Source organism: Malaclemys terrapin, chromosome 3 (genome assembly GCF_027887155.1).
Source record: "Malaclemys terrapin pileata isolate rMalTer1 chromosome 3, rMalTer1.hap1, whole genome shotgun sequence".
Classification (NCBI taxonomy): Eukaryota; Metazoa; Chordata; order Testudines; family Emydidae; genus Malaclemys; species Malaclemys terrapin.
Genome location: NC_071507.1, coordinates 190,769,479 through 190,782,382, shown reverse-complemented (window position 1 = coordinate 190,782,382; position 12,904 = coordinate 190,769,479). Strand labels below are relative to the sequence as shown.

At 45.2% G+C, this 12,904-nt stretch overlaps 1 protein-coding gene across 3 annotated transcripts in view; it reads right to left on the bottom strand.

Moving 5' to 3' along the window:
* GCFC2 (GC-rich sequence DNA-binding factor 2) overlaps positions 1 to 12,472 on the bottom strand; it is a 53,041-nt gene extending 40,569 nt beyond the window's left edge. For 2 of the 3 annotated variants that reach the window (XM_054023998.1, XM_054024000.1), the window contains exons 1-4: positions 12,105 to 12,472; positions 9,347 to 9,457; positions 8,262 to 8,417; positions 2,962 to 3,183 (exon numbers count right to left, since the gene is read on the bottom strand). In XM_054023998.1, the coding sequence (XP_053879973.1) occupies positions 2,962 to 3,183; positions 8,262 to 8,417; positions 9,347 to 9,457; positions 12,105 to 12,405 (790 nt within the window). In that variant the 5' untranslated portion in view covers positions 12,406 to 12,472. The remainder of the gene's footprint in view (positions 1 to 2,961; positions 3,184 to 8,261; positions 8,418 to 9,346; positions 9,458 to 12,104) is intronic. The other variant, XM_054024001.1, reaches the window with a different exon arrangement.
* Between the last annotated feature and the right edge of the window lie 432 nt (positions 12,473 to 12,904).

The following is a 12,904-nucleotide window of genomic DNA, read 5'->3' as shown; positions in this document are numbered from 1 at the left end:
TCCTCCACTGAGGTCAGGGCTTATTGGAGCGCGCGGGGGGGGGGGGGGAGGGGGGGCGGACGGACAGACAAATGTACTGCAACAAGAGAAACGCGTTTGTGTTTTCTTCTGGTTAGTTGATAACATACTTTCCTCCCATACTATGTCATTTATGGGTTGAACTGTTCCTCAATGGAACATTTCAGCCAAGTTAAAACTAAATGAATTTATTCAGTTAAAAAACAGGTAACACATTGCATCTTGGGGGGGGGGGGGGGGGAAGGGGGAACCCAACAACAAAACAACTAAACGAGAATGTGGTGCAACTTTAACACCAATGGAACTGAGGCATGGCCAAAATAAGGAACGCTCACAAACTCCTATAGGTGATGCACTCAAGAAAATGCTCCTTCTCCATGTCCAAGGGTTGATTGTTGTAGGTTGACTGAAATAGTGGTCCCAGGATGGTGTGTTCTCTGCAGTTTGCAGAACACTGGAAGTTTGGGTAAAGTGCTAAAGGTGCTCTATCACAGCTGTCTAACTCATGTCCCTGTCCAGGGCCATTCAATCCATTTTGATCCTTTGAGAATGCTCCAGAAAACCACTCTTCCACAACTGTGCCTTTGTGGCTTTCCATGTGGCTCTCTGCTGGGATGAATTCAATAGTTTCTGGGACAGATCTTCTCTTGTCATTCCCCCAGCCGCCCCCCCTTGAAGATTTGTCAGCCACTCTGCAGGTGATAACTCCCTTCTTCACATGGGCCATGACATTACAGGTGTTACGGGAAATAAGAAAGAGCACAAGTACTTACTGTCCCCACACTAATCACCATGCCAAAAATGTTTCTTTCCTCACAATCTTAGAATGCTGTTCCAATCATCTCTTCCCACACTGAGGTTCACTTCAAGACAGTAAGAAGATTTCCAAGTTAATTCCCCTTGTATAGGCCCCCAGTAACAAAAACAGGGTGTTTGGATGGCTGTTCTGGTTTTAGGTGGGGCGGGGGGGGAGGGGGGGGGGACGTTGTATGGTGCAGCAATCAGCAGGTTAGTAATTGCATGTGCACTCCTCCAGGCTGTCCTTACAGTGAAGGATGTTACCCTGAGATGAGTTCCCAGAAGATTAAGAAGGGGCCTGTCCAAAAAGTCGCTGGGCAAACCAGGAAGCTATGCAGCACTGCTATTTACCAAACTAGTGTCCCCGTGCTGGTGCAGAAGTGGAATAGAAACACTAGCTATACGGGCAGTCCCTGGAGTGCTGCTTTGCCTTGCAATGTGTGTGCCAAAATAAAGCACTATCTTTGCCTTAAGTTCTCTTTTACGATACCAATAGATTTTAAAAAAAGTGTACTTTCTGACAAATAAAATTCTACAGTCACTGCTCTAAACCCATTTTCAAATGGCTCTGCAACCTGATTTGGGCCATTTACCACATGAATCCTCAACTTTACTAAAAGCTGAGTATTAATGAAACCGTGAAATTGTGAATCTTTTCTATTCCCCCCCCCCAACGTATCTGCTGCTACAATAAACGTTTGCCGTGCAATGCATTTTTTAATTCCTACAGTGCAGACATCTTGAGCAGTGTATAAGGGAGGGCATTGTCTGAGAGGCAAAACAAACAGGACACAGCTCAGGAAGAGGTTTATGGAGTTGGCAAGTGTGGCCGATGGTTGTGCAGCATGATACCACAAGGAAATAAAACTTTAAAGCATTAACTCTCTGATGCAGATGCCATTTTCAGCATGCTGGGGGCAATGTGTTAAATGCAAAATAGGGGGAAAAGTTTCTAGCTCCACCCAACATGGAAGTGGACAGCCGGTCCCCGAAAGAAGTAGCAAACATCCCCCTATATTGTCCTGTTGTAATACAGCACATAATGCTTATGGGCATAAGTCTCTTTCCCAGCATTTTCAGACTGGCTGCTAGTAGAACTCTCATCCACAGCAGTTTTAGTATGGCTATTCATATGCTGTTCTTGTGTAGCATCCAAATCTGTCGGGTCATCCAATTCTTGGCTGCCCTGAAAAAGTCTCCTCCTGGTTGGATCCCCATGGCATACATGAGGCCAAGGTAGCTTTCAGTGGCTTTTTGGGTGCCAACCATGCTGTCTTAGGTGCTTTGTAGAAAATTATCCACCACATAAGTCTTGGGTTCTGTGGTGGTTTCACTTGCAAAAATGTGGTTCAGTTCCTCAGAGTATGGGAGCAATACCAGAAGTCCTGTTCTAGTCCCTTGTCCTCAGGTACTTCCTGGAGTGCCTTTGCTTTGACTCAGCACTGGGACCAGCTCCAGGAGTGCCTCCTTGCCTTCATTTGCTCAAACTGTCTTGTAGATGGCTGCATTCCAGTGATTTCTCCAGATGGGATTGAATATGCAGCTCTCCAAAGAGTCCTGGATCTCTGAATGACTCCACATAGAAACTTGGCTGAGGAGAGGGGTTTGGCCTGATTACTATAAGGAGTATGTGAACTCACTATTATCTGATATCAAACATGTGCATTCTTGGTTGTGTGCCAGCATTTAAACTGAGATGACATCTAGTTAAGATGACCCCAGGGGAGTGGATGGCACACAGATACAAGACAGGCAAGTCCAGAAGTAAAGCACTGTAATGTGAGATAGTAGTTACAGGACTGCTAGAAGGAGAGTAGTTAGGAATGCATCCACCCAAACTTAAAGAAAGAAAACTCTGCAAAGTGGAGTTACTCCTGTTCCGAGGAGGATGATTATTACTGTGACCTAAGATGCCAAGTAATCACTTAAAAAGAGTTGTTTGTGGACATAAGGTGCTGTAAAATGAACTAACTAAAGTTAATCTGATTTAATATACACACGTAGTAAAGCCCTAAAAGGGCAATAAGGGTCTGCACCACCCTTTTTACAAACAGAGCCTAGAACTGCACTCTTTGTGCATTTCATATTCTTCAGACAGTTCAAGTTTTGCCATTTTTATGCCCTGGTAAACAGGCTTAAACTTACCTATATATTCAGCCATCCTCTGCCTAAGAGTTTTTGTTTTGGGAGCGAAGTGGAGAATCGTATCATGATCAGAGTCATCCTCACTCTCTGTATCACTGCATGCTTTTTTCTGAGAGACTGGAGCACGATGTGATGTGTCCAGTGGAATATAGTCACCCTGAGTCCTGGCCAACTGACGTTTCCTACAAGCAACCTGGATATAAGCTGCATCAGGTATATTACCTGTAATGAACAGAAAGAACCTAAGGTAAGAGACTAAGAGAAAAATTCAATACTACTCCTCATGACAAAGTTAATTATATAATGTTTTTTCTCCAAAGTATAGTAACACATTAGGAGTTTGGGGCTTTTTTCTGCAATACATTGTTAATGATAAATTGAGATAATTGTGCATGTTATTTCTACAGTCCGAGGGGCACAACTTGAAAGATCACAAATATTGAGGACCACTTCCATACCCCTGCTGCTCCAACTACATGTTTACTTTTCAGTAGTTTTCAGACCCTCAAAACAAAGGCCACAGTAGTCTTAAAAGTCACAACCACCTAAATAAAAGTTTCCAGTATTTATGCCATAAATGGAGGTGCATGCTGTAAACATAACAATTCTCTTCATTTTGCCAGTCTTAAGTCTCAAAAATATAATCAAGGCAAGAATATTATTAAAGTATGCTTAAGGCTGCAAATTAAAATATGAGCAGTAAGGAAAAAGAAGTGTGCTAAACTAGTAATCTATATCATACATGAAAATGAAAAAGGATTACTACTATAAGTACCTTAACGTTTGCATTCCTGGATTATTAGTCTCTAAACTTGCATCCTTAATGCTGCATTAATAAAGTTTTATTGCATTTAATTTCCTGTTTATTAAAAATGAAAAATGAGATTAGAAAGTATCATAACCTTAAATGCATCATTTCTCTTCTATCCAAATGCCTAGTTATGGCAAGTGATCTATAATAGAGGTTTTTTGTTTTGTTTCAGCACATAGTTATAAAAAAAACCCAATGATATCTAATTTTACCTTTTCTTTTATTTCATTACTATAAATATTACGGGGCTTTCTATCAGATCATCATAAGAACATAAGAAAGGCCGTACTGGGTCAGACCAAAGGTCCATCTAGCCCAGTATCCTGTCTACCGACAGTGGCCAATGCCAGGTGCCCCAGAGGGAGTGAACCTAACAGGCAATAATCAAGTGATCTCTCTTCTGCCATCCATCTCCATCCTCTGACAGACAGAGGCTAGGGACACCATTCCTTACCCGTCCTGGCTAATAGCCATTAATGGACTTAACCACCAGGAATTTATCCAGTTCTCTTTTAAACTCTGTTATAGTCCTAGCCTTCACAACCTTCTCAGGTAAGGAGTTCCACAAGTTGACTGTGCGCTGCGTGAAGAAGAACTTCCTTGTATTTGTTTTAAACCTGCTGCCTATTAATTTCATTTGATGACCCCTAGTTCTTGTATTATGGGAATAAGTAAATAACTTTTCCTTATCCACTTTCTCCAAATCCCTCATGATTCTATATACCTCTATCATATCCCCCCTTAGTCTCTTCTTTTCCAAGCTGAAGAGTCCTAGCCTCTTTAATCTCTCCTCATATGGGACCGGTTCCAAACCCCTAATCATTTTAGTTGCCCTTTTCTGAACCTTTTCTAGTGCTAGTATATCTTTTTTGAGATGAGGAGACCACATCTGTATGCAGTATTCGAGATGAGGGCGTACCATCGATTTATATAAGGGCAATAATATATTCTCAGTCTTATTCTCTATCCCCTTTTTAATGATTCCTAACATCCTGTTTGCTTTTTTGACCGCCTGGGCACACTGCGCGGACATCTTCAGAGAACTATCCACGATGACTCCAAGATCTTTTTCCTGACTTGTTGTAGCTAAATTAGCCCCCATCATATTGTATGTATAGTTGCGGTTATTTTTTCCGATGTGCATTACTTTACATTTATACACATTAAATTTCATTTGCCATTTTGTTGCCCAATCACTTAGTTTTGTGAGATCTTTTTGAAGTTCTTCACAGTCTGCTTTGGTCTTAACTATCTTGAGCAGTTTAGTATCATCTGCAAACTTTGCCACCTCACTGTTGACCCCTTTCTCCAGATCATTTATGAATAAGTTGAATAGGACTGGTCCTAGGATTTACCCTTGGGGAACACCACTAGTTACCCCTCTCCATTCTGAGAATTTACCATTTATTCCTACCCTTTGTTCCCTGTCTTTTAACCAGTTCTCAGTCCATGAAAGGACCTTCCCTTCTATCCCTTGACAGCTTAATTTACATAAGAGCCTTTGGTGAGGGACCTTGTCAAAGGCTTTCTGGAAATCTAAGTACACTATGTCCACTGGATCCCCCTTGTCCACATGTTTGTTGACCCCTTCAAAGAACTCTAATAGATTAGTAAGGCACGATTTCCCTTTACAGAAACCATGTTGACTATTGCTCAACAGTTTGTGTTTTTCTAGGTGTCTGACAATTTTATTATTAACTATTGTTTCGACTAATTTGCCTGGTACAGACATTAGACTTACCGGTCTGTAATTGCCGGGATCACCTCTAGAACCCTTTTTAAATATTGGCGTTACATTAGCTAACTTCCAGTCATTGGGTACAGAAGCCGATTTAAAGGACAGGTTACAAACCTTAGTTAACAGTTCCGCAACTTCACATTTGAGTTCTTTCAGAACTCTTGGGTGAATGCCATCTAGTCCCGGTGACTTGTTAATGTTAAGTTTATCAATTAATTCCAAAACCTCCTCTCGTGACACTTCAATCCGTGACAGTTCCTCAGATATGTCACCTACAAAAGCCAGTTCAGGTTTGGGAATCTCCCTAACATCCTCAGCCGTGAAGACTGAAGCAAAGAATCCATTTAGTTTCTCTGCAATGACTTTATCGTCTTTAAGCGCTCCTTTTGTATCTCGATCATCAAGGGTGGTTTAGCAGGCTTCCTGCTTCTGATGTACTTAAAAAACATTTTGTTATTACCTTTGGAGTTTTTGGCTAGCCGTTCTTCAAACTCCTCTTTGGCTTTTCTTATTACATTCTTGCACTTAATTTGGCAGTGTTTATGCTCCTTTCTATTTGCCTTCCACTTAAAGGAAGTCTTTTTATCTCTCACTGCTTCTTTTACATGGTTGTTAAGCCACCGTGGCTCTTTTTTAGTTCTTTTACTGCATTTCTTAATTTGGGGTATACATTGAAGTTGGGCCTCAATTATGGTGTCTTTAAAAAGCGCCCATGCAGCTTGCAGGGATTTCACTTTAGTTAGGGTTACCATATCTCATAAATAAAAAAAGAGGACCCTCCACGGGCCATGGCCCCGCCCATTTCCCCACCCCTAGCCCCGCCCCAACTCCGCCCCTTCCCCCACCCTAACTCCGCCCCCTCCTCCCTCCCACTACCAGCCAGGGGGAAAGGGCTGCCCCAGTGTTACCAGCATCACGGTTTCCCAGGCAGCCCCCAGACCCTGCGCCCCCAGCCGGCGCTTCCCCAGCGCAGCTGGTGCCCGGGAGGGGAAGCGCCCAGCCGGGGGCGCAGGGTCTGGAGGCTGCCCAGCAAACTGTGAAGCCGGTAGCGCTCGGGCTTTGGGCAGCCCCCATGCCTCCGGACCCTGTGCCCCCGGCCGGGCACTTCCCCTCCGGGGCTCCGGCGGCTCTGCGTAACTTACACTGTATAAGTTACACAGAGCCGAAGAGGAGCAGAGCCCCCGCAGCTGGAGGCTCTGCTCCTCTTAGGCTCTGTTTAAGAGCCGGGCTGCCCCAGCGCTACCGGCTTTGGGCAGCCCCCGTGCCTCCGGACCCTGCGCCGCCGGAGCCCGGGAGGGGAAGTGCCCGGCTGGGGGCGCAGGGTCCGGAGGCAAGGGGGCTGCCCGAAGCCGGTAGCTCTCGGGCAGCCCGGTTCTTAAACAGAGCCTCCAGCGGCTGGGGCTCGAGGCTTTTCTTCTCTTTGGCTCTGTGTAACTGACACTGGGTCAGCTACACAGAGCCCCGGGGGCTGGAGGCTCCAGCCGCCCCCGCTCTGTTTAAGAGCTGGGCTGCCCAAGCGCTACCGGCTTCGGGCAGCCCCGTGCCTCCAGACCCTGCGCCCCCACTCGGGCACTTCCCCTCCCGGGCTCCGGCGGCGCAGGGTCCGGAGGCACGGGGCTGCCCGAAGCCGGTAGCGCTCGGGCAGCCCGGCTCTTAAATAGAGACGCGGGGACTGGAGCCTCCAGCCGCCGGGGCTGTGTGTAACTGACACAGTGTCAGTTACACAGAGCCGGGCTGCCCGAGAGCTACCGGCTTCGGGCAGCCCCGTGCCTGGAGACCCTGCGCCGCCGGAGCCCGGGAGGGGAAGTGCCCGGCTGGGGGCGCAGGGTCTCCAGGCACGGGGCTGCCCGAAGCCGGTAGCGCTCGGGCAGCCCGGCTCTTAAACAGAGCCTCCAGCGGCTGGGGCTCTGTGTAACTGACACTGTGTCAGTTACACACAGCCCCCCGCGGCTCTATTTAAGAGCCGGGCTGCCGGAGCGCTACCGGCTTCGGGCAGCCCCGTGCCTCCAGACCCTGCGCCCCCAGCCGGGCACTTCCCCTCCCGGGCTCCAGCGGCGCAGGGTCTCCAGGCACGGGGCTGCCCGAAGCCGGTAGCGTTCAGGCAGCCGGGCTCTTAAACAGAGCCGCCATTTTCCCGGACATGTTCCGCTTTTTGGCAATTCCCCCCGGACGGGGGTTTGACTGCCGAAAAGCCGGACATGTCCGGGAAAAAGAGGACGTATGGTAACCCTACTTTAGTCACTGTACCTTTTAACTTCTGTTTAACTAACCCCCTCATTTTTGCCTAGTTCCCCCTTTTTGAAATTCAATGCCACAGTGTTGGGCTGTTGAGATGTTCTTCCCACCACAGGGATGTTGAACGCTATTGTATTATGGTCACTATTTCCAAGCGGTCCTGCTATATTTACCTCTTGGACCAGTTCCTGCGCTCCACTCAGGACTAAATCTAGAGTTGCCTCTCCCCTTGTGGGTTCCCGTACCAGCTGCTCCATGAAGCAGTCATTTAAAGTATCATGCTAAATATCTATCCCAAGGGACAAGATTGACAATAGACTGTAAAGGCAAATTGTGCTCTCAGTTACACCAATGTAACTCTGGAATAAATGGCCTTGATATACAAGGATTTCAGTGAAGTTACTTTAAATATACATTAGTGTAACAGCATCCAGTGTTTTAAACAGTACTTTGAATATTCTGCAATATGCAAGACTACGTGCAGTATGTAGTCACTGCTCATAACTAGTTACAAACCTGCTGATAAATCCTTCCTTTTCTGTGGAGGGCTGGATTGAGTTTCAGAGGCTGAACTATTGTAATCTTCACTGGCTGATGAGTAGTGGTCATCCTCCTCCTCTGTCTCACATGTATCAGTAGTGTTAATTATTCTAGACTCCGATTGGAAGATTTCTGTATTCAAGGAGAAAAACCAAGACCCAGGATTTTTGTCTCAGCTACTGAAAATGTTTTTAGATTTATGATGTTTCTTAATGGGTTATCAATAACAATCAAGCCCTCACCCTGAAAAGACTTAACGGTGCTTAAATTTACACATTAAGCAATCCCATTGTCTTCAAAGATTTAAGGCAGTATTTTTAGTTACAGTATGAATCTTAACAAAAGCAAAATTTGAGGACACAGTAAAGTAAGGCATCATCATACAAATTTATGTATTTTTCCACTTCAATTCTCTGTTCTAAATTCAGATGATTTTAGGGGATTCTTAACATGATTTATACCTTCATCAAAAAGGCTATTACAGCATAGTACAAATAGTCTGTCAGTATTTCACATTTGTTACTACTACTTTGTTATAATTCCATAAAATATATATTCAATAAAAGCAAGTTATTGAAGTAACAGTACCGTAAACTACTAGATTATGACTAGTTTTTAACAGGTTGTGCCGTCTCTCATTAATGAAATCTGAGACCCACTTCTAAAAAATGAAAATGCTGAAATCGTTGCGAAACTACTGACTAGGACCAAATCCTGAGACTACTAGGCAGTTACAAAGTCCATTAATCTCCATTTATAATGGGAGTTCCAGGTGGTCTGCTCCTCTCAAGGTCAACCTAAGTGCCCGATCCTACTCCTACAAAGTCAATGGGAGTTTGGCAGATCACTTAAATAGATACAGGATCAGACCCTATGCTCATTGTGTTTTGGGATATACATTTAAATTCAATGGTTTTCAACCATAACTCATTCTTGTAAGTTAATATAAAAACAATACATCTGATAACAATACTTGCTATAACACCCTTCCTTCGTGGATCTCAAAATGCTTTACAAAACAACCAGTGTAAAATACACCCAATAAGTAGCCAAGTACTTACCTTTGCTTCTTTCAGCTTCTCTGACTGCAGAGTGTGGGTTTTCCTTCTTTTGCATTCTAAATGTTATTGTGTTAAGAGATGGTTTCTTTATTTTAAAGAGTTCCTCATCCTCTGTAAGAGAAAAAAAACAAAATAGATCAGTGTAAACAACAATGTATTTACAAAGCAACATCATCACATTTGAAACATTTTATTATTTATTTGTCTTACCATAGTGCCTAGTAGGCCTAGTCATGGACCAGGACCACACTGTGCTGTACAGACACAGAACAAAAGAGTGTCACTGCCCCAAAGAGTTTACAATCCAAGTACAAGACAAGAGACAACAAATAGATATAGACAGATAGGGTAGTACAAGTAAACAATGAGACAATATTCGTCAACATAAGCTATTGGTGTACTGAGACTACAGCCTAATTATTGTCACGTTTTTTGTAAGGATCACAACAAGAGAATTTTGAAGAGGGATTTGAAGGTGTTAAAAGATTACAATACACATTTATAAAATCAATAATCAGTGGTCTACATGTGTACGATCATGGCATACAGTCTTTAAAAGTCTACAGTGCATAAGGTTAGACGAGTTCAAGAGTGTCACCACAGGTGCTCTAGCTCTTTCACTTCTCAAGCGTTAAGACATTTATGGGCCACTAACAACAGAGAAGAACACAATATTCTAGAGTTCTACTGAACTGCTCACAGAGCGGGCACTCAGATGAACATTTTCCCTCAGTGAAATCAGACTTACGAACATAAGAACCGCCATTCTGGGTCAGACCAAAGGTCCATCTAGCCCAGTATCCTGTCTTCCGACAGTGGCCAATGCCAGGTGCCCCAAAGGAAATGAACAGAACAGGTAATCATCAAGCGATCCATTCCCTGTCACTCATTCCCAGCTTCTGACAAACAGAGGCTAGAGACACCATCCCTGCCCATCCTGGCTAATAGCCATTGACGGACCTATCCTCCATGAATGTATCTAGTCTTTTTTGAACCCTGTTATAGTGTTGGCCTTCACAACATCCTCTGGCAAAGAGTTCCACAGGTTGACTGTGTGTTGTGTGAAGAAATACTTCCTTTTGTTTATTTTAAACCTGCTGCCTATTAATTTAATTTGGTGACCCCTAGTTCTTGTGTTATGAGAAGGAGTAAATAGCACTTCCTTTTTTACTTTCTCTACACCAGTCATGATTGAGGTCTATAAAATCATGTCCCCACCTTAGTCATCTTTTCCAAGCTGAAAAATCCCTGTGTTATCGATCTCTCCTCATACGGAAGCCATTTCATACCCCTAATAATTTCTGTTGCCCTTTTCTGAACCTTTTCCAATTCAAATATATCTTTTTTGAGATGGGGCAATCATGTCTGCACACAGTATTCAAGATGTGGGAGTACCATGGATTTATATAAGACTGACCAGTCAAACAGGTCCCCTTACTTTATCAGGGCAAGATAATCTTAAACAAAACGAAACAAGTCACCTCAGGTCTTCAGTGGTATTTAGGCACCTAACTCCCACTGAAATCAATGCAAGTTTGATGTCTGGGCCTCAGTCCATAACAGAGGGATAACATCCATTTCTTCATACTACACTCCTGACCCTTGTGTTTTAGGCTCTAAGTCCTTTGGGGCAGAGACTGTCATTTATTATATGTTTGTACAGGGTTTTTTTAGGCATTATCACAATGTAAGAGTAAAATAATAAAACAACCATGACCCAAACATCAGATCCAGAATGTGCGCAGCCTTATAGCTGTAGGGTCCACTCATATGAGACAGTCCTATGAGTGTCAGGTAGCCATGAAGTTCCAAACCAATCCAGAAAAATCATATGTGCATAGTGAAGTCATCAAGGACCATCAGCATCACTGCTGATCAGCCCAGATTTAGTGTGGGAGATCAGTTGTATTTGAGTTTACATGCAAAAGAGTACAGACCCCCCCTTCACAAAACCTCTTTCACATGAGTCATATTTAGCCACAGACAACTTTAACAACATCTTGCAGTGTCAAATAGGCAGGTCTTGGTTATGCACGCTTACTCCTTCTTTATCTCATCATTAACTTTATTAGTCTTTGCATCACTTAATGCAGATTATCTTCTTGCTGTGTCTAATTATACACCTTTCTACCTTCCTAAATCTTCTCTACCTTTCTAATACTTTTAAACAAACATGTATAGAACTGTAAAAAGCAACAGAGGGTCCTGTGGCACCTTTGAGACTAACAGAAGTATTGGGAGCATAAGCTTTCGTGGGTAAGAACCTCACTTCTTCAGATGTATAGAACTGTTATTCTTCAAAGAGTTTCACAAATATTCACTCATTAAGCCTCATAACAATCCTGTTATGAATGTATTATTCCTATTTCACATATGCAGAAATAGAGACACAAAAGTTAAATGACTTGTTCCAGGCAACCGAGTGAGTCCATGTCCAAACCAGACTGAGAGGTGCTAGCTCCTTGTCCCTGTCACTAAACCAGTAGACCTCACTATCAATGGTTCTCTTGTTCTATACTCTCCCACTCCACCCCCAATAATTCACTCTCTCTAGCTCCCAACCTGCTCTCCCCTTTGATTCCCTGCATCTTGCTGCCATCCTACTGCTATTCAGAAACCCAAAAGTGAATGCAGTGTTAGGTCATGTCTACACAGCAGCCCGGCCCCGCCCCGCCCCCGAGCACGCACGGCCCCGCCCCCCCCGGCCCTATCACACACACACGCTGCACGGCGGAAGGGAGCCGGCGTCAGACTTTACCATCTCGCTCCTCGTCGGCGCCGAAGCTCAGCAGGGCCATCTCTCCCCGCGCCTGCCCCGCTCTGGGGTTTGCCCCTCGGGGCACTCCGCCGCCGCCATCCTCCTCTTCCTCCTGACCCCCAATGTCCCCTGCTGGCCCCTCTGTGGGCGGCTGCCCCTCGGCGGCTGGACTGGCAGGGCCCTGCTCCTGCTCATCGCCCTGCTCCCCTCCCTGCTCCGGCTCCGGCTCCCCTTCGCTGCTGCTACAGCTGGATGCGACTCTCTGGCGGCCCCGGAAGTTCCGCGGGGGCCTCCTAAACATTCTATCCGGTAACGGTCACAACGCGCGACAGGAGCTAAGCTCCCTCCACAACTCCTCCAAATACGCATGCGCAGCATCACTCGTCTGTAACGAGTGCCGAGGAAGTGCAGCGTGGGAAAAAAAAAAAAACAGATGGCCCCGCCCCCTGGGAATCGGGTGGGCGGAGCAGAGTAGGGCGCTGTCCAATCAGCCAGAGGGGGGCGGCTCCTTATTTAACCCTTGAAAGGCTGGATTGAAGGGGAGGGGTTTTGACCCAGGGAGTTAATGCGTCTGTGCTGAAGTGTTTGGGGTAGAAGGGTGGGTGTGAGGGGGATGAGTCAGGGCGGGCTGCATAGTGCAGTGCAAGGGGCTGATCTGTAGGGCCTGCCTCCCTTGCCACAGGTGCCAGGTAGGGTTACCATATGTCCGGATTTTCCCGGACATGTCCAGATTTTTGGGCCTCAAATCCCCGTCTGGGAGGAAATCCCAAAAAGCTGGACATGTCTGGGAAAATAGGGAG